This window comes from Pleuronectes platessa, chromosome 21 (assembly GCF_947347685.1).
Source record: "Pleuronectes platessa chromosome 21, fPlePla1.1, whole genome shotgun sequence".
NCBI lineage: Eukaryota > Metazoa > Chordata > Actinopteri > Pleuronectiformes > Pleuronectidae > Pleuronectes > Pleuronectes platessa.
The window spans coordinates 15,445,470-15,468,165 of record NC_070646.1 but is presented as its reverse complement, the minus strand read 5'-3'; the positions used below and the strand labels follow the sequence as shown (position 1 = coordinate 15,468,165).

The 22,696-nt window shown below is 40.6% G+C and overlaps 1 protein-coding gene across 1 annotated transcript; it reads left to right on the top strand.

The window, feature by feature from the left end:
* Nucleotides 1–2,153: 2,153 nt before the first annotated feature.
* sap30bp (SAP30 binding protein) lies at nt 2,154–20,999 on the top strand. The gene is made up of 10 exons (XM_053414081.1): nt 2,154–2,300; nt 3,398–3,507; nt 6,485–6,529; nt 11,726–11,765; nt 15,448–15,536; nt 17,769–17,860; nt 18,002–18,114; nt 18,204–18,262; nt 18,916–19,006; nt 20,261–20,999. Exons 1-10 carry the CDS (start codon nt 2,207–2,209, stop codon nt 20,440–20,442), a joined length of 915 nt encoding a protein of 304 aa, XP_053270056.1. The 5' UTR covers nt 2,154–2,206; the 3' UTR covers nt 20,443–20,999.
* The last annotated feature ends 1,697 nt before the right edge of the window (nt 21,000–22,696 follow it).

Sequence of the window (22,696 nt, the reverse complement as noted above, 5' to 3'; positions counted from 1 at the left end):
AGAATAAGTATTAATAAAAAGAAGCAGAAGAGCTTTAATCACACCACTAAAACAGCACACTATCATAGGCCTTCTTCCTTATCAGCCCTCTCTGCCAACAACAGCCGGTATTTTGAGTAAACATTAACCAGGAGCTGTTGCTTTCACTTTGCTCTGCCCCTCACACAGCATTGTGTTGCCTTTTAAAACAGGAATGGAGCCGTTTGAGGGTGGACTCCTCTTTGCGCACTGACTTTAAACTGTAATGTTTGTGCGAAACTCAAATACCTCCAGGGCTGCGAGTGGATCAGGAAAGTAGCTGAAGCCGTGTGTTCTCTCACACCACGTTATATTCACTCTCTGTCAGGAACCACTGAGCCGTGAGGAGGGGATCATTTAGCTAGACATGGCTGTACATAGGTGAGTTTTTGAGCAGGAATGTGTGGAGTGACAATAGTTGTTTAACATCAGCATGTCTGTGGAGTATTGCGGTGAAAAACATTTTAACGGTTTTAATGGCTTTTAGAAACATTTCAGCAGATTATGTGGCTCTAAAGACTAATTGTATCACATGATCTGATGGCTTTTATATCCATATTCTTCTTCCATTTGTGCTTTTATCTGATTTTATTGGCCCCCTTTTGCAGTGTATCTGAGCTGGAGAATCCCACAGAATCACCCGAGGAGTGGGTGGAGTGGTTCCTGCATCGGGTGAATCAGGAGCCCTGGGCACTGGGTGGTGTTGTGGTCATAGGATTTTTTGTGCTGGGAATTCTGTCTTTGGTCGTCTTCGCTCTGGTGTATGGATGCTGCTGCAGCTCAACAGAAGAGAACCAGAAGAAGAGGAAGCCAAAGAAGGATGGAGTGATTTAGACGAGTGAGAGGAACTGCCTCACTGTAGCCTTTACAGTAAAATTAATGTTGTCAAGATGGAGAATTTGTTTGAATTTAACTGTCCACCTGTGGATGATTTTTGACATATGGAACTTAATATGATTTTTCACAGCTGTATAAGTACACAAAAGAAGTTATATCGCCAACATACATTTTGTAAGATACCAATTTCCCCAATATGAATATAAACTTAATAAACCTATTCGCTACGTCTTTATATTTTGCACTGTGTTACATCACAAAAGATGAGGGATCACATCACTGATCAACGTTCATAAATATCTTTCAATATTGTAAATTGAATCGGCTGGTCTGTGTGGTCATTTACTGACAACCAAATGATGAAAAGAAGGGTCATTATACTCGGCAACAATGCACACCAGTTTCATTTAAATGCATCTTTATTTTTTAACAGGAATTAAATATATACCCACATCCTTTCTTAGACTGTTTCAAAGTCAGAAACTAAGTCAGTAAATCAGTACAATGCCCAACATGAACAGCAAGCTGACTGGGGTTAACTTCTGGAGATTTGTTGGTAAAGTAATGAACCTTTCAACATTGATCAAGATAAACTTCTGCATTTGAACTAACATTTTCATAATATATTTATGATATATTAGATTCTAACCTCCAGTGGTGGAGGAAGTAATCAAACCTTTTACTTAGCTAACATTACAAATCAAGTACCACATTGACTTGCCCACTTGAGTATATCGAAAAACTACGTGAATATGTAGGGCAATGCATTGTAAACATTTATAGGATTAGAAAGCAGAGATATTTGCTGATATATGTTGTGGAGTAAACGTGAAAAGTAAAGAAGTAAATAAATCTACTTGAGTCAAGTGCAGGTACTTAACTAAGTAAACGTACTTCGTTCTATCCCACCACTGCTAAACCCAATTTAACATGTCATGCTCCAAGTATTCAATGACATAAAAATAATCAAAACCTGAAGATTTTTACTTGACATAGTAATAATATACAGAACACAGAAACTGAAGGTTAATTAAGTACACTTAATTATGGGTCAAATAACAACTGCCAATAAAAAACACCCATCAGATAGAAAACTGAAACAACCAGTTTCATTCTTGAATTATATAAAATATTCTAAAATAAAATAAAACAACAGGCAGTTATAAAAGATCCCCACTGTGGCAGTAAAACCGATCCGCCCCACCCTTCAGTTTTATTTTGCACCGCCCTCCCTGTGGTCTGAACTCGCTGAACAAACACACCGGCTGCTGCTGACGTCATTGCGCTTGCGCCTGCCCGATCTCATGACGTTATTATTCTGCGACCAGACGTTTATGCGACTCCCACAGCGATGGCGAGCGGTAAAAAGAGTGCTCTCCTCTCCTCTTTGGCGGACTATGGGGACGACTCAGAGCCGGACTCAGACCCTGAATCCGAAGAGACTGGTACATTTTAATCATTTATATGTTTCCAAGAATAGTTTGAAAGAACTCAGCTTAGAGTTTTATGAATCTCCCAGCGGAGCTTCGTGTGGGAGCTAACGATAGCTAGCAGCTAGCAAACATAGCTAGTTTACATATGTAGAATACTTGATTTTAGAGTAAGACTAATGACGTTCAGTCTCATGGACTTACTTCATCAGAGGCCAGTTTGTCCACAGTCTCTCGTTAGTAATGTTTAATGGCACCTAGTTGATGTAATACATTAAAGGTCTCCATCATTTCCCAAACTGTTGTAGGCCAAACTAGTGCTGGACGATATGGTCCAAAATAATACTATTCATTAAGAGCAATGAACTTGATAAACAGCAAAACTATTTAAGTAGATCAGTAATGTGATTACACGATACATAAGCATTTTACCGATATATTTATTGGACCGTTGCTATAGATCCAAATTTTATTGATATAGTTAATAATATTGTTTTTATTGCCCAGCCTCTCCGAGATTAAAATCCGGTCCAAGCTATTTTTAAGAGGTTTGGGTTTCACTGAATTATAAAGTGCTCTTTAATCCAATATTTCAGCTAATGCACACATTTACAAGTGATTCCTATATTGCTTTCTTCAAATACGGGGCAATAAAAGTGGAAATAAATATATACATGAATTCACATTAAATAGTCAATCTGATGAGTGGATGAGTAGCACACTGATGCATTACTGAACTTTGTCAGTGAGACATGTTTCATGTCACTTTTGACAAACAGGCTGTTTGCTGTTCATGAAAAAGACAAATCAGTTAAAGTAATAATATCTAGGTCACATGAAGTGGTGTAACAAAGATCGACAAATAAATCTGTGCGTTAAATCAATATATTTATTTAATGAAGATGATTTTTTGAAAGGAGTGTAGCGTTGTGTCTTTGTGAAGGGACTGTCGTGGTACTGTGGGGCTGGCATAAGTTAAAGCTACTGTTTACTGACCTAAGACTGTGATCTCATCTTTTCATTTTAGTACCAGCTGCCAGTGTTTTCCCCTTGTAGCTTTAATTCTGTGTACTGTCCCTGCGCCTCTTTCATTTCTTCCTGTCCATCACCAGGGGGGCCCGGAGTAGCTCTGGTGTACGGCTACGGTGATGATGATCTGAACCGGACTGAGGATATAGAAGACAAGATCTCTAGAGATGAAGACAGCAGGGAGAGCAACTCGGTCAGTATTGAAGTTGTGAATTCTACACTCTGTATCAATGCTTGTCGTGTTAGACAGTAGCTGCATCATATTTGAGATCATAGGTTTTATAACAATTAGTATTTAAGCATAAATAACAGATCACTTATATGTTTGCTAAGATGTAGGATGACTGGCATCTAGCTCCTTCTTTTCCATTGACATTAAACTAAATCCAATAAAAATATTTCTACTACTGCAGAGACTTTTGAAAATTAACCTGTTGGAATTCTCTTGTCAAAAATTGTCTTTATAGTAGTAGCCTGCTGTTAGATTAAAGCTGTGCTGCACAATATTAGGTAAAAGGGTAGTAATGATTGTGTGAATGAAGCCTCTATTGTTCAAAAATCCCAAAGCAACATGAGGTGATAATGATTCAATGTGCCCTCTTAAAAGTAGATATGAGTAAAACTGGATTTAGCAGCCACAACAATACAAAAGAGATGCATGTAGCGTGTGACAGAAAAAAGTGAACATACTCTTACACAATGTACGGACATCAGAGAACCACATACTTGTGTATATACTGGAGTATATAGTAGGGCTGAACGATTTGGGGAAATAATCTAATTGCGTTTTTTCCCCCAAATATTGCGATTTAATATGCGATTTTTTTTATTTTATCTTCTTTTTCCCCCCAAAAAAACCATAATGAATGATTTAAATATGACCAACACAATATTAGATACATTTACTGTACAATATTCTTTCCCACATTTTAATTTAACGGCTCATTACAGAAACAAGAACAACAAATCAGTGTGCATTTAAGTAATTTAATCAAAGTCATTGTAAGTATAAACACAAGGCATGCACTTTTTATAACCTGTGTGCAAAATTTACCGTCTTGAGAAAAACATTTTTTAAATTATAGTCTTACTGCTCCCAAGTCAGTCAAATTTCCAGTGTTGGGAAGGATACTATATTCTATATACGTATTCTGAATACTTGGATTACTTCCACATTGAATTGTATTTTATAATTGTGGAATGCGGCGTTGTTATAGTCAGTGGAGCAGCAGCAGTTTAAACTCTGTGTGTTATGCTCCGGATGCGGCGGGCCAGCTGGATGCGCTGGAAGGGCAGCTTGCCGATCAGCAGCTCCGTAGATTCCCGTTCATGTCCGGGTGGTCGTGCAGCGGTATGGAGGCGCCGGGACTCAGCAGGAACACCCCCATGCTGAACACCTCCGTCTCACAGATGTGCATGTAGGTGACCGGGGAGCCCCGGAGACCGGCTTGCTTTTCCGGGGAGCGATTTTCAAGTCCGCCGCCCGCAACGCGGTCATTAGCGGGATGAGCTCGCTCTGTGAGTCCGCCACGTCAGCCGAAGACTTTAGGACCCTGTAGGTGATGCAGGCTTGCTTCGCTATCTTCTTGATCAGAGGAGTTTTGTGGTCCCGCGGCATTCTTGCTGCGGGTGAGGACAGCAGCCCAGTGCCCTACTCTCTTTTGCACGTTTTAATCGCGCACGTTGTGATTAGAAAATCGCGTTTTATCATATCGCGATTTTATCGCAAATGCAATTAATCGTTCAGCCCTAGTATACAGTGATTATTGAGTGATTACGGAAACAGCCCAATAAACTATTACATCAAGAATCATTATAAACAGTAGAGAGGGATTCTACAGATGACAACCACAGTCGAGTGCTCAAAACAAATGTCAGACTGGGTGTTGCCTTGAAAGTAGGCAACATCTGCTGTTGCAACTTACATATTCAAAGACAGTTTTCCAATTCACACAGTGGAGAAACAGCATTTTCTTGAATCTCTGCTGATTAGGATATGAACCATTTAATCATTGAATTTACAGAAAATTTGCCAGTATCACATGTATAGCGACATCGGAACGCTTGGTCATATCATGCTGCCGTATGCCTCATTACATCATCAGAACCATTTTAAATGTGTCTGGGTTGGTGCTCTAAATGCAAATTAGTTAAGACTTAAGAGCTTCATTTAACATGATTAGCCAAATCGTTTGATCATCTATGTGTCAGTATTATTCAAATACAATATTTGCCGTTTATAACGCGTCGAGAAAAAAGAAACCGCTACAGTATATGAAGGACAATGTACAGGGGAGCGTATAGTTTTATATGTAGTCCATCTTGTCTATGTACAGATCAGCTATGTAGAATTAACTTGTGGCCTCAGATATTAAAATAAGAATTCCATCTATATATATATATATATATATATATATATATACATAACACATACAGTGACATTTCTTTTCTGGTCACAGAGGAGACGGTACATCATTTTAGAGCCTAAATTATTTATTTGTTATCAGATAAAATCATATGATATGACATCTTTGAAAGGATTACAGCAATTGCCGAACAATGCCAAACTTTAGTTTTACAGACTGAACAATGCAGAAAAGATGTGAATTTAATTTTGTTTTTTATGTTTTCTTAATTTAAGTTCTATATATTTCTAGTCATGAGTTTTTAAATATTGAAATTTACAGTTCAAATATCAAACCTCATTTACATTTCTTTGCCAAGTAGGTGGAATTAAAACATCCTAAGAATTATTTCCAACTGTTTTTATACTATTGAATGGCTGATATGATTAACTATCAACAGAGTTGTTAAACTGCTGCCTCAGTTTAAGCTAAAAAAAAAAATTTACATCTTGTATATTCTCCTTTCCCTCCTTACTGATTGGTTTGTCACCATTATACAAGAATGATATGTGTGCCTGTTTTTCATAAAACTGTTTTCCTCATCATGATATAATTTAAAATACCATAACAATTTGTCCATCTTGAACCATAAAATCACATTAGAAGATAATGTACTAGAATTGGTATAGCCCATGGAAAGGGCTTAACTTTCTGGCAGTCAATTGTTGGGTCCTTCTTGTCATCTGGTTTGTGCTGCTGCTTGCTACCTTCCTCCTAGTCCTTGGTCCTCTCAGTCTATAACCCTGTGCATTTTTGTTTTTATAGGAAATGGAAGAATCTGACGAGGGGAGGGAGCCAGATGAAGTTGAGGTACTTGAACACCCACCTGGTGACATGGGATGGATTGTATTTGGAAATGGATCAAGTCTGCTTTATTTCTTATTCGTTTTGTAACTAACCAAGTGGGCGGCTGGCCGGTACCGTTAAATCCTTTACAACATGCAGTGAAGACTCGTGTCACTAGATGGCCCTGTGGTGTCATGAATGCCTGTTTGAATAACAAATGATAAGCTTCATGTAGATAAGAGCGGGTCAGTGACTCAACAGTGAGAGTGACTCACAAAGGGAACATTCGAAAACGGTTGCTTTATCTGTGGCTTTGTTTTACAGCCGGTCTTTGATTGATCCTAATCGGATAAACTCACCTTCTGGGAGAGTTTTATCTGTTCATTGTGGCATTATGTAGACATTACAGTTCCGACAAAGTAGGGAGACGATGCTGTGGCAATCGTATTCCCCATGTTGAAGAAACACTATTCCCAGAAAGTTCTTGGTAAGCATAAATATTGAATGTCTTTTCATTTTTCCAGCCCTGAGAGGTGCACTGACACACGTCATTCACACAGCACTTATTCTAACCTGTAGCATTTGAAGACTGATGTTTAGTCTAATCTTGTTTTGTCTTTTCACTTATCAGAATCTTTATTACATAATTATTGGTCGGCTGATATGAGTCTTTCACAGATGTGAGCCTTTTCATCTGAATTAGCACTTACGATTGCCGATATGCTCGGCCTATTGACTTGAAAATGTTCCCGCCCATTCAGTTTTTATCAATACTGCTTGCTTAATCTCTTAGGGTTGTGGGGGAGCTGGAGCAGATCCCAGCTGACTTTGGGCGAGAAGCGGGTTAAACCTAGCCTGGATGCCAGACGAACTTAGCCCCGCCCACAACATTTTTGGTCGGGCAGTTCGGTCTGGAGTCGCTCCGTTGGGAAAAAATTATGCCCGACCGGGCCAATCAGATTGTCAGGGCGGGCTTTATACGATGATTGACAGATGATCAACGGTAACGTAATCAACCACGTCATCAAAGTGCCCTTGGGTTGAATTCGTTTTCAACAAACATGCCTGCCGCTGGCGAGCTGAGATGTGTAGATGCTGCCATTGAGTCTGTTTTAGAAGACATCGACAGCGCATTCATTTTGAAAGAGGAACACAGAACGTGGAGGCGACGCCGAAGCACCGCGCTAATCCCTATCGCCCTGGCGCTTGGCTGTTCACAACGGACACTGAAGCGACGCTGAACCGCCTGGCAGCGCTAATAATATCACCCGTTGATCCAGCAGATCGCTGCACGGCTTTGTGCCAGTCACACCGGAGGCTGAAGCACCACGCTGCGCCAAGGCTGCCTCGCGGTGCTTCAGCCTCCGGTGTGACCGGCACAAAGTTTTAACATGGGAGTGGATGGGAGCCAGCGGTTATTTAAGGCTTGGCGCTGCGCTGAATCGTCCGGTGTGAACCCAGTAAATAACTCACAATGCGTTGCTTAGCATACGTCACATACTGCGTTGCTCTGATTGGTTGTAGCTCCGTCACTATTTCCTGTGTACTGTACCAACTAGTTGCTACATGACCATTTGTTAATTATGTCGATATTTTCTTCTGTCAAGAATTGGTATGTGCCAGGATACATACCTTCCTTATGTGTTAAATCGATTTATCAGTTGCGCGATTAAAAAAAAAAAGAAAGGAAAATCAATCTTTGTAACAGACATATCAGTCTGGGCTTTTATGTTTGCTGATATGAAAGCTTTTATTTTATAGAATAAACAATAGACAAAAGGTATGCATTAATGTTAATATGTTACCCAGAATATAGTTTATTTTCTTAATTGTTCTATATCATTGCTTGTATTTGTTTGCCTCCGTTGCCCAGTGGGGTGGTAAATCATAAAGTTTTAACATGGGAGTGGATGGGAGCCAGCTGTTATTTAAGGCTTGGCGCTGCGCTGAAGCGTCCGGTATGAACCCGGCGTTAGTAAATAACTCACAATGCATTGCTTAGCATACGTCACATACTACGTTGCTCTGATTGGTTGTAGGTCTATCCAATTGAGCGAAGAAGAATTTTACTTCCTGGTCAGTTGAAACACGCCCCATAATCACAGCCCAATGGAGCGGTCTCAGACTCACATTCTGACTAGAATTGTGAGTCTGACAACGTCAGGCTAGGTTAAACCCTTTACTGGTCGCCAATGTTTTTTACAGAATAAACAATGCAGAAAAGATGTGCATTTAGGCTTATGTTTTGTAATTTACAAAGTTTATAGTTTCCCTAAAATATCAAGCCACAATTAGTGAGAAACGACTGTTCATTTCCAGAAATGCAGACTTCTAAAATGTTAGTGTAGGTGCTGCTATAAGCATCAGTTAAATCGGATCTAGAGTATTTCTTCACTTAAAAGAAGAGCGTGGTTGAACCCACTTATTGTAAGTCGCATTGGATAAAAGTGTCAGCTAAATAATAAGTAATGTATGTAAAAGAGCAAAGAAGAGCACTGACTAATGCTTTTCTCTATGGAACACATGTTTTTCTCTTGCCTTACGAGCAGTTTCAGCACCTGTGATAGACAGATGGTTCATCCAATCACGTTTGAAAGCGCCTGCCCATTTGTGAAAAGTTTCCCATGAGGCCTCCCCCAGATGGTATTGTGTAACAGACCATCTGGCATGTCAGGTTTGATTACTAGGTAATCTGACTTAGATGTTCAAGGTCCATAAAGGATAAGTGCAGATCATTTTTGTGATCGCCCAATCCTTTTCTAGCACCATCATAAGGTCACAATTTAAATCAGTGTTTTAGTTTATGACCAAGTACCTGAAAACCTAACAACATTCCCACAGCTGTAATTTGTATTTACCACTGATTGTTACCATGCTATTGCTAACATGTTAAGCTAAGATGGTGAAAATGTTAAACAAAAAATATTAGCGTGTTACGGTTCACATTAAGAGTGAACTAACATTCACATAGCTGAACAAGCATAGGTGTACATTTTAAGCCTTGTTTCAGCAAGACCAATTTTTTGGTTCTGGATTGAAAGGCAGAGGAGGCACCTCAATAGTGATCTTCTGAGTTAGCAATTATCTATTTTCAAAAAGAAATGAGCCCAGCTCCATAAATACCTAATAATACAACTGGAGAGCATCTTTCATTAGACACCCACCTACTCTTTCAAACCAACTTTTATTTTATTCAGATTTTATAGAGCTGCAATCATAGCCAAATATTGTGCAGCTATTTTAACTCCTGACAGAGCTCCTCTTTACTGGTTCAATGAACCTGGTGTGTACATTGGCCAAAATACTTTAAGTGTTAAACAAAGGTAGACTTTTTATTATGTAGACAAACAATAAATACACACACAAAAAAAAGTTGTCTGCCACCTAAAATATGTCTTTATTTCTATATGGATAATTTAAAAGTGCTGTAATACCACAAAACAATAATAGCTATGCAGTCCAGAACAACAGTATTGTATAGTTTGGTAGCTGCCCCGTTAGAGTGGTTTGCAGTTAATCTGGCTCTGTTACACAAGACGGATGGCTGGATGACTTGCATATGCAGAACCTGAAATTGTTCTGCATATAAAAGTGTTTGTTATTGTCACTGTGGAATCAGATCAGGCATACAATTTCTTACAGTCTAAGTCTGACTAAAGCTTGGTATTGGTGATACACTGTGACTCAAGTTTTTTTTAAATCACATATACACTCAGGAGAAAAACTAGTTGAGCCTACCAATTGAGCTCTTAAAGCTAGGGTTGGTAATCCTGGAAAAACTAGCAAGAGCAGGCCACACCTTGAAAAAACACAACCGATGCATCCCACCCCCTCCCATCAGCCCTCTCGTCAAAGCTAGGCCCCTAAAACACATGAAATCTCACTCACTGACAACCACTTACCTGACTTTTCTTTGACTCACTAACTCCTGGCTATCGTCTCTGCTTCAGCAGAATGTCTCCTCGGCTCAAGATGTTCATGCACACAATCAGCCAGGTCAATAAGTGACAGACCGGTACGCCAGCCAATCATTTCAATGGGACTGAATGTAAAAGAGATTAAATGTTCAATGATCAAAAGCTCCAGAGCAAATGGAACTTGAGGTGATTTGGTCAAACGCATTCAAAATATTGAGCCACTTGGGGGTGACCTATTACTTCTAGATAAACACTGCATTTGATAACCATTCAATTTCGGTCCAAATGAAAACGATTGGTTGTGTTTATCACAGTCCTCTGAGGGCCACAAATCCCTTTTTTTGCCCATGGCTTTTGGCACATGAAGAGAATTTCAACAAACAAGTTTTGTTTTAGAAACAACTTACCCAGCTTACCTTTAACACCAGTTTTCTTAAGCCATTTTGACAGCATTCTTTTTGTTTAATTCTTCCTAATGTTGTGTGGTTTTGCTAAAAGCAGCTTGGACTTTGAACTTAGCGGCTAAATAATAGTTCTCTATTCAGCAAAACTTTGAAGACACTGCTCCAGGGCTGCAGGTTTTTTGTGACATCTGACTTTCCTGTGGAGGGGCAAAATGGGAAAGAAACATGAGATGTGGGATCAGTTAAATGATAGATGTGACGATGGGCTCCGTCTCACACAGCAGGTACTTTTTTTTTGTCTTGGATTTTTGCCAGCAGCTAGTGCTGTGCTTCCACGGCATTCTGTCCTCCGCCTCCTCCTCCTTGTGATTTCAGGACAATTCTTTGATGCGCCTGTGAGGTTGCTAGGTGACGACGTTGTTCCTGTGAATAAGGACACTGTTCGTGTGTGCTGAACCTGTGTTATGCCCACATTGCTGGCACAACAGGCGGCATATTTTAGAGGTTGTACATGACTCCTCCTGCTGGGTCAAGGCCTTCACTGGAAACTGCCTGGATTTACTGTTCTGGTTTCTTTGCTTCTTAGAATCTGTTCTCCTCTCTGCCTCTGTTCAGTATTTGCACTCTGTCCCACTCACATCTGTGATTTGTAGGTTTCTGCTACTAATGGAATTAGCTTTTTTTTTCCCCAGCGCTACAGTTCTAAAGCAATTCACCTCATCAACCCACTTGTAACTAACAAACACTGCCAAAGCTGAGAACATGGTTCAAGACTAAATCTACCAATGGTGCTGTTCATGTTTCCCTCAACTGAGGGTTAATGGTTTGTTTCTCCTCTCGACTTAAATATCATGTTTGTCCCTATGTCTCCCTCCTCCCTCTTCTGTTTTTTTATACAGATCCCAGAAGCAGAGAGAAAGGACCCCAATGAGCTTGTTGGTGAGTTCACACCATAGATTGTATATAAAGGGTTCTCACACACACACACACACACACACACACACTTTGAGCAACTTTTAAAGTTAACTCCACATATACTGCATAGTCCACAAAGCTGTTTGAATGGTACCTAATGCTTATTATGAGGTATCTGCTGGGCATAACCGCCAAGGAATTGCCAAATATTATATAATATGATAACCAGTCATGTTTGTATTAGATTGCAAGAACATCAGGCAACTATTGATTTAAACAAAAATTGACATGGCAAGCATCCAACAATTTCTACTATTTATTCATAAGATTATTCATCCAAGTAGTCATATGTGTATTAATTATTGTTGTATATTACAGATAAATGTGAAAATACACAATAATTTGTCTTAAAAAGATATGTTATTATTACTGTTAGCGTAATTTATAAAATAAGGTTTATTGCAAAGTGTTGTGGTCTATATGGTATTATGCACTGATAAATTGAATTAAAAAGTCAATTTATCATTAAATATTATGAATTTATTTATTAAAAACTTAATTAACCCTGTTAAAAAAAAACTGTATTAATCCTCAGCTGAAAAGAGTCATCAGTAAATGCACTAATGACTCTTGTTATAGTGACATTTACAAAAAAACTGCAGCACTCTGCTTTTTTGAGATACAAAGCTTTTCTTAGAATGCAACTGTTAAATATATGCTGTATCTTTTTGAGCCACCCTTAGTGGGAAACCATCGGCTTAGTTCTAACTTTTCTGACTGATAAAACATGTATTCACATATAATAAGACGCATTGATAGTTGGATAGGATGTAAGAATCCGGCTTTGACTCATCATCGTGTCAGTCGGGTGTAGGTGCGGTGATTTGGTGAATCACTGACTGGCCCCAGGTGACTTATATAAACCTGGCCAGCATGAGACTGACAGGTGGGTTAGTAAGTTCAGTGGTTAATGAGTAATGACTGACGCGTGTGCGCGCGCATCAGACCAGACAGGAAATGACTGATACAGGGAGTGGCGTTTTATACACCAGTCAGTTTGACCAGAAACTTTTCACACTGATGGTTTCCTGTCTGCTGTTGGTATATATGGGCCTGTAGCTGTATGTAGATGATACACCGCAGCACCCATCCTCATTAACTTCACCAATGAGATTATAACCTCTGCCGGACAGGATATGTTTTCATCCTTGTGTTTGTTAGCAAGATTATGCACAGACTATTGGACAGATTACCCTGAAACTTGGTAGAAGAACGTGATATGGGCTAGGGAAGAACCTATCAATTGTTGGTGTGGATCCAGACCCAGGGATAGATTTATCATATTAACATTAACAATAGCTGAGAGAACTTGATGGATCATGTCCACAGAATAGCTCGCGCTCACCATCACCACCAGTGTACTACAGTAGCAGAGTGTGACTCATACTCTGGGCTTGGACACTTGACATTCCTGCAGCGGAGCTTGTCTCCTCTGTGTTGTCTGTCAGTAAATGTCACAGTGCGTCTGGCAAAAGGCCTCCTGTCAGCGGGCTGAAGACCCCTCTTTGTCCGTTTACTGAAGGGACGGACTGTCTGTCCAGAAAGATCCTCAGGGCACAGATTGTGACTTTCTGTCTGTTTTTCGGGAAGTCGGATGGTAATTTCGATGCAGAGTATAATCTTTTCTCTGTCTGTTGTTCCGATGTTCCTCCCGACCGTGCTGCTCTTAGTTTATGAGAATATTCATCACACATCGAGCTGAATGACAAACAGGGATGTTTATTCACACATACAGTGATGTGTTCAGTGTCATTGTGGAGGCTACAGACTTTGTTTTGGTGTTTTAAATTAGAGTTTTTCCAACAAAGCTACAAACTTATCAAGTAAACCTCTTGTTGTGTGGGGTAGATTAGCAGGCTTCCACAATCCCAAACTACCTCTAAATGCATGTGACTCATCAGACTTGTCTTGTCAAGTTTTTCTGATTGTTGGAGCTCCGTCAGTATTTCCTGTGTACTGTACCAACTAGTTGCTACATGACCATTTGTTAATTATGTCGATATTTTCTTCCGTCAAGAATTGGTATGTGCCAGGATACATACCTTCCTTATGTGTTCAATCGATTTATCAGTTGCGCGATTAAAAAAAGAAAGGAAAATCAATCTTTGTAACAGACATGGGCTTTTATGTTTGCTGATATGAAAGCTTTTATTTTATAGAATAAACAATAGACAAAAGGCATGCATTAATGTTAATATGTTACCCAGAATATAGTTTATTTTCTTAATTGTTCTATATCATTGCTTGTATTTGTTTGCCTCCGTTGCCCAGTGGGGTGGTAAATCATAAGGTTATCAGCTAGGGGGCACCACTGAGGGGAGGTATTGCTCCTTTGACTTTCCAGACAGATTAGATTGACAAGTCTGAATCTCCACATGTCCATCTGTGGTCTCGCATGACCAGAAGATCCTGAAAAACTGCAAAATTACTGAAGAGACGAACGGCTAGAAAGAGCTTGTCAGTATATACCAGCATGGTATATCGACACACACACACACAAACAGACTCTCGCACTCACTCACACTTCAAAGTTCAGCTCCCACAGGCGGGGGGGTTAGTTCACTGTGCATCAGTGACATTTATGTCAACAGAAATAGTTTAGCCCGAACAGATGAACCACAAGCCATACAACCTCTCATTCTCTACAAAGTTCTTTTTTTTGCCCCCCTAATATTTCTAGTTACTGATAAAAAATGAGTAGTTTTTCATTGCTCTTTAAAAACCATTTGAAGACTCCTGAAGTAAAAATGTGTATATAAAGTATTAGCTTGAGTACAGTTTTACATTTTCTATAGGTTTGTTGCCTAGAAAACTCAACACTGGTCAGGTCATGACGCTAAGGTTTAATACCCGTCTTTAGTTATGGGTTTATTGAAATTTGTTCTGAGAAATATTGGCAATCATCATAACATCAAGTGAAAGAAGTCGACACAGTTGAAGTAGTTTCATGGAATTTTCCTCTTTAATGTTTTGAAAGAAGTGTTCAGCAGAACATATCCTTCACCAGTCCAGTCAAGTTTTTACTTGTAGACGATCAGCACAGTATGTCGGCAGGCTCAAGCTGCTGATTTGTGCGCACATGCACACACAGCAAACAGCTTGCAGTGGTAACGATTGACAGCGCTGGATGACTCTAAGGACTATCTGTCTGATTGAGATGTAGAGTGACACTGAGGAATTCCTGGCCTGAAGTCAGGGAAATCACAGAGAGCCAAGTCAAGCAGGGAGAGCAAAACAAGTAAGGGAGGGAGGAGGGGAGAGGAGCCTCCCTTCTCCTCACAAGCCATGGCAACTGCCACTCCCTGCCCTGCCCAGAACATGCACTCCTCATACCTATCTGATCTATAAAACCCGCCGGCACACACAAACTCAGGGGCTCTGATGAATAACAGAATGCTAAGGAATTCAGCCACAATGTTTCCCCAACACAAGAACATTTCTCTAATTAACCAGGATTTATCCAGTGCATACCCATATCCCACCTTCCCTCTGATTTGTCCTGTTATAATCTAAACCCAGTTTCACTGTCTTTGACAACAGTGGCTTCTTACTCGAACCTTTTTCTGCAGGTATAGACATGCAAAAAGTGACTGAGATAAGAATCATACAAAAAGGACTCATGTTTATGTTTTTGTCTCCCTGGCAGCTCTTTTCTCAGAGAAGGTGAGGAACATGTCACCAGATGAGATCAGGATTCCCCCTGAGCCCCCCGGACGCTGCTCGAGCCAACTCCAGGTAGACAATCCTCCACTGTCATGTGATTGTTCAACCAAATGACTTAAAAGTTTTACGCTCAGCGCACTATCCTCTGCTCCTGTCATATTGTGTATACAGATAGGATGTATCTTCAATTACATCTGTTAATGTGACCATTGAGGACGGACGTAGCTTGGGTTGAATCCAAGTCTACATCCATACTACTACATTTTCAAACTAAAACGATCACCGTCCCAATATCGGTTTTAAACCCTGTCCATACTAAAATGCCCCTTCTTGCAAATCCATATACCACTAATGTACACTTGGCAAGCATATCTCAGTGAAAACAGGAAGGCATGTGTGTCCCGCTGTTCATGGGAATTGTTGCGGTAATCAGTTGTATCATTGTAAAATTTAGATATTAACTGCTGTTCACAAATACATCAGTCAGCAACGCTTGTAATTACAATAATCCTGTTTTACAGTTGTATCCATTTTTAGTTGATGCCTTTTTAACTGGAAAATGTAGCCTCAGAGCATAAGCCTGCTTGCACAGCATTGGGGTATTTAGCATGTCTCTGACTTGTTTTAAGCTCTGGTCCAGTAAGTAAATTCATCCAACCAGAAGATAAAGACTTGTCCTTGTCTCCCTAAAGGAGCATATAGGTTTCATAAGCAGATGAACAGTCTGAACCTGTCCCCTTTAGCACAGGCACAACATTCTAGAGCTTGGGGTCCAAGGTCAAGTTTTCAGGCCTCATTTAGACTCATAGAGACAGTCAAAATAACCTGTTCCACCACGCCAAGTGAATAATGATGAAGTTTCACTTGCTCCCTCTGGGCTTAAAAAATACATTCCAGTGGCGGCGTAAATCCTCAGACTCGCCCCTCTAATTAAAACAGCACACAGTGTCATCTTCTCTCAGTTTACTTTCACAAGCACTGCTCCCTTTCTCGCTCTCTTTCTCGCTCCCTCTGCCCTGTTGCTGTACATTTGGTGCGGTTAACTGCAGCCAGGTTTGTTCTGAGAGGAGCTGAGGCAGGTCGGGGCACACAGCTGACTAAGTGAACAGCTCAGCATTTCCCCTGCCGGGCTCACACCCCCACCACCTCCACCCACCCCACCTTTCAGTTGAACAACTTATGATTCACCTCACCAGAACTGCCTGGATATCCCTGCCCTCGGGTTACGCAGGAGCATGTGTACGCTTAGGAGGCAATTTGATTAGAATTAGTAAAGATTATATTCTTACAGTATCTGCCATTTAACTGCATTTTTGTGAACAAGTAGCTTTTGCGATCAAGCCGTGATCTCAGGATCAGAATATGCCCCTAGACTATTCCTTCAACTGCGTTTGTCTTTGTTCTCTCAATAAAAGAACAAGGACCTCATGAAAACAGGATTTTTATTAGAGCCCAACCCATAAATCCGTTTGCTGATAATCTGTAGGTATCCGCCTATCAGAGGCATATCAGTGTTGCCTTTTATAACTATAGCTACTATGCAATCTGTTACAGACTTAACCATTCAGAAAGATGTACATTTATTTTTGCATCTTACATTAAATAAAACTCAGCCCAAATGGGTCCGGACTTCCTCCAGAGTTTGCCTTTCACATATGAACAACGTAGCAGGAGATTCTCTGCTCAGACAAGTTCACAACAACTCAGAAATCTCCGTAGCTTTCAGATAGGGGGGTGCAGCAGGCGGAGGCAAGATGTAACGTATAAATTCCAGTGCAGGGATCACATGCTTTTGTTTACTTCAACTCTGGCATTAGCTCTTATCACCATTAGCTCTGGATATTATTATTATTTTTTGTTGGTGGTTTTTTTTTTTTTTGCATCTGCCGTGTGTTATAAATGTCATCAACATGCCCATTCCATCCCTGGGTGAAGAAACTCTGCAAAAAGTCAACTCAGACATCTCTTACCTTCATTCAGGCCTCATTAATCACCACCATGGTTACATCTGCAAGCTCCCTGTGGCCCCATTGAACCTGGTTGTCAAATGTTTCAGGAACTTTATGTGCAATGGCCCCTTTCCCACTCAAGTCTCACCGATCATATACAGTGTGTGTGTGTGTGTGTGTGTGTGTGTGTATAGAACACACACATACATAGGTTTTGTTTATGTGATGATACAGACTGCATGTCCTGCCAAATGTGGAGGAAGCTGAGTCATTGCAGAGGTGGTGGTCTTCCCACGCTGAAGTTTGACCCGCTGATGGCTCATGGCCTCCATCGATTTGTTATGTGTCGAAACAGGAGAAGATCCACAAGCTGTACGAGAGGAAGCTGCATGGAGATTTTGACACAAACAACCACATCCAGAAAAAGAAAGAATTCAGAAACCCAAGGTATGCTTTCACCTTCAACAAAGTCACTCATTCACTCTCACACACACTGAGCGCTATTTACACATGATACCAGCTGTGCTTAAACAAACATATTGTGTTTTCAAGTGTCTTATCTGGTTTAATTCTCTTATCTGTTTTCAGTATTTACGAGAAGCTCATTCAGTTCTGCGCCATAGATGAACTGGGAACCAACTACCCTAAAGATATGTTCAATCCCCATGGCTGGTCAGAAGACTCTTACTACGAAGCTCTAGGTACAACAGTGTTATATAATTCTACACAGTTCTCTCTCATCCCAGCTTTACACCCATACACACCATCGCTTTTAATTTATTTCTTTCAGCTAAAGCCCAGAAAGTGGATATGGACAAACTGGAGAAAGCCAAGAAGGACCGGACCAAGGTGAGATGAGCAGCGAAGACAAGCCTGCTGACTGGTCTCTTTTCTTTTCTTTTTTCTGCGTCAGGAGGGCAAGTCTCCACCAGCTTATTTTCTGCTGTACGTCCTTCATCAGACGCACGCAGGAATCAATGCTGCCAAGTTCTGCTCTCGTGTCAGCAGGGCGAGCCCAGCGCAGGTTTACAGCTCAGCCTTGCCCCTTCGGGTTGAATCGTTCGTTGGCAGCTCCCTGCTTTTGCTATTTTCTGTTTGAAATAATCAATCCGAGATAAATATCATGTCAGTGCTGGGACTGAGAGCTGAAAGGTGTCTGTTAAAAACTTGCACGAATGTCCCGAAAACAACGTGGGCTGCATTGTTGAAAAGAGGACTTGAATGAACATGTACAGGAGCTGTTATGTTCTCCACTGTGAAATTCAGTCATTTGTATGCAGGCTACAGTAATGCAGTAAGATGTGAGAATGAAACCAGACAAAGTCATTTTGTTCCCCTCACTTGACAGATACTGCCGACGTTCCCTTGAGCAAAACACATAGATCGTTCGGTGGAGCTTCTCAGCATTCTGTTGGGGTTGTAGGTTAAAAACTTTGGCACATCAAAGAGCAGCAGGAACTTATTTGTGTATACCAGTGTCTAATGTTGTGTGTGTTTGATAGATTGAGTTTGTCACGGGGACTAAAAAGGGCGCCAACCCCTCCAACTCTGCAGCGTCCACCACCAGCAACACCAGCACCACCACAGCCACAGGTAAACATCCACCACTGCAGCACCTCTCAGACGTTATCATTAAACTGTACATGTCAGTTTTTACATGTCTAGATTAGACCCCAGCTCAGTGATGGCTAACTATCCCCCTTGGCATAGTTGGTTTAAAATCTTTCTGTATCACATTAAGCATCCACGAATTATTTGGCAACACTCAAAAACCTGTACAATTTATTTTTAGTGTAATGATACAACTCTCTTCATCAAGACTTTCATCAAGCAGCAAAAGCAAGAGAGTCGACAGCGAGCATCACTTTTAGATTAAGATGTAATGAACTGTGATTGGTCCACAGATATACAGCTTCAGGCAGATTGACTTTTCACCACCGAGCTCTGCACAATTGAAACCACAGGGGGAAAAAGCTGATATTTCATGTGAAATAACAGATTGTGTTCACATGGGACTCCTTTACCCACAATAACAATCTGTTGAATTTGTTTTCAGAGCTTTTGAGCAGCCAATCGGGCAACTGCAAAATTAATTTCTAAAATCTATCACTTTAAAGAATATTTCGTCTTTTTGCAGATTTTGCTGTTTCACTGTGGTGCACCTCTATAAATAATTATCTAGTTATTTTTTAATGGAGCCTTTGCAGAGCATTTTATAAACCGACACTTATGTTTGAATGCCAGATAACTATTATTAAATATGACACATAAAGGGAATATACACTCTGCAGAATAAAGATTATAGATTAGGTTGTAGTAGATAACAGTTAGGTGGCATTGTGGATGTGGCTGTGCGTTGTGTTGTATTACAGTTAGAGCCAATATGCACGCGTATGAAAACTTTTATTCTACATAATTATAAAATCTATGCAATTATTTTTACATAAAAGTGTTCCCCCCCAGCAGTGGTATCGGCATCAGTCCCCAAAATCCATATTGGTCAGCCTCTTGTTACGGTATTACTCTACTTGAGCTTCAACGATTGTGTTGAATCAATAAACTGTTTGCTCTTTTTTTAAGTATATCAGTTCTAGTATTGTTTATAGACATGTCCACTCGCTAAGAGGATTCCTCTTCCCTTTCTATTGGCACATTGCTCCATGTCTTGGTACAACCTGTAGACTAGTGGAATTTAGCACCTCACCTGCATGTATGTGTATGTGTGTTCAGCACAAAACAAACCTAAAACCATCACAACTAGTTGTCAAAAGCTCCCCGGTGCCAGTCGAGTAAAGCCAGGAGGCCTTTCCCGCCGGTCTCTCTCACTGAGTCTCCTCTTATCAACAGACGCCCAGAAGAGGAAAAGCAAGTGGGACTCTGCGATCCCTGTGACCCTGGCCCAGCCTGCCCTCATCACCACCACCACCGCCACCCTGCCTGCCGTAGTCTCCGTGACCACCACTGCTAGCGGCACCAAAACCACCGTCATCTCTGCCGTGGGCACCATCCTGAAGAAAGCAAAGCAGTGAACGTTGTATATATCTATGTGGACAAGATGCAGAGCTATGGCAAACGGACTGAGGGACACTTGGTGTACCTTTTTCTTCTTTTCTTTTTTTAGAACAAACCTACAAACACACTCTGCTACACTTGGACAAAGACTTAACCGCCTTCTATCTCTGGGATACATCTGCACTATTGTATCATACAGCCAAATTCACAGTTTGGTGAGAAAACTCAAAGACCCTCTGAATCTCAGAAAGTGACGCCGGCTGATCTAATGCTGATATAAAAATGTGTGTTGTTCTTTTTCTGATATGTCGGCAACAGTTGTTTGTCTAAATATGACGGTGACTAAAACGGAAGAAGGGTTCCAAACAGACGAGCTAGAAATATCTGAGCTGTTTTTTTATTTTTATATCCATGATTCTGGTGCAGTATTTCAACACCACTTTTAGCAGTTAGCCCAACATGTGCATCGGTTTTGTTTTTCATCAGCATATTCTCCTGGCTCTGTAAGATTTTTTACACTTGTACATATGTGTTGATGATAAGGTGAATAAATAGATCAGATGCTGCCTTTTCAGTTGGATTATAGTCTTATTTTATTGTTTTTTTTTTATTGGATCAGAAACAAGATGGAGAGTTTTTCTATTTAGCTGCTATTAAAATTGACCTTCACTCTTGTTTACTGCAGATAACTTTTCAGAACCTTTCACACTGCAGCACAGTAACGCTGGGTGCAGTCTTTTAACTAAACACTGAAAATATGCAGAGATGTCTTCTTTGTTTTTTATGTCTCTGTTTGTCTTAACCTAATCTTGAATTCCCAGCGATTGCAAATTTCATTAAAGGTGCACGATGTCAGGAAATTAAAGGTGGGGTAAGAGATATTTATACAAAACACTAAGTCAAAATCTGGTTTAAATACAGCCCTGGGGCCTCATCTGTAAAAAAAAAAAAAAAACAGTAGGTGCACACAATAGCCGAAAATCTGATTTATAAAATCATGCGCACACAGTCCTGAACGCAATGTTCACTTTATAAATCCCAGTCCACCTGGAAACGTATCTACTTGAATCTGTACTTATCGACTGTTCGTATTTTAATCTTCCGAAACTGCAGGATAATTAAATTCAGTGACAGCTGTGATGTCCCCAATCTATAAAAGTGAGTAGAATTATTTTGATATGTTTTTTTTTTACTGGGATGGTTCAGCTCCATCGGTCGATCTGTGTGATACTGGACTCTGTTCAGCACAAATATCACAGATCTATAGAATATATATCAGCTGATCAGTCATCGTCATGGGACAATAAATCTTTTGTGATTGCAACTCACGTCTGAATCGCCATTTACCCGTCTCCAAAATGTTTGTACACTTGGGTCGGTGTCAGTTTTGGAAGTGCTCTCCTTCTCCCGTCACTTTGTTTTTATAAATCCCAGCTTTTTTGTGAGAATTGGCGTACGCAAGTTTCAGGCCCTGTTTTGTGCGTATATACGCAACAGTTATAAATGAGGCCCCTGCTCTGTATTTGGGAAACAATGAGAGCTGGATGACCTGAACACCACAACACTGTTCATGCCAATTAATAAAGTAATGAGGTTCGTGCTCAGGTACAGGATGGGGGGGGGGCGGGAGCGAGAACTTTGAATCATAAACGGCACTCCTCATACACTGTACACTCCCGGGTACACTATGTGGTTCAGGGAGTACGCGTGTAAATCCCATAGAGGACCGAGCTGCGTGCACCAAGGATTACAGGAGACTGGTTGATTTAGCATGAAAAAAAAACAGGGAGGGACGTAGTCGGAGATTGAATGTCTGAAGGGGTACGGGACTGTAAAAAGTTTGGGAACCACTGCCCCATAGTAACGTCTTAAACAGCATAACTATGCAAATCCTTTTTCTTTCCTCGAGAAATTTGTAATAAAAACGTGTAAAGGTCAACTGTTTTACAACATAACAATTGCTGTTAAACAATTATTCCAACCCTGTTCATTTTCACAGTTGCGCTCCAGATGCCAAGTCCTGAAGCATCAGCAACTACAAGTAACCCAAAGAAGATAGCGAAAGGCTGAAGACCCGAGTGAGCACTGGGGCCACACTGTGGGCTGCACTGGCTACACAACAATACCTAGCGTCCTCCAAGCGGGAGCAACCAGTCACTAACACTGGTGGGGCTGAGGTACATCAGTGAGTGTCTGTCTGCTTCTTGGAGAGCAGAGAGACAATCGCTGTCATATTCCAACTTGTTGAGATCAGTGGAGCACCTGAGCAAT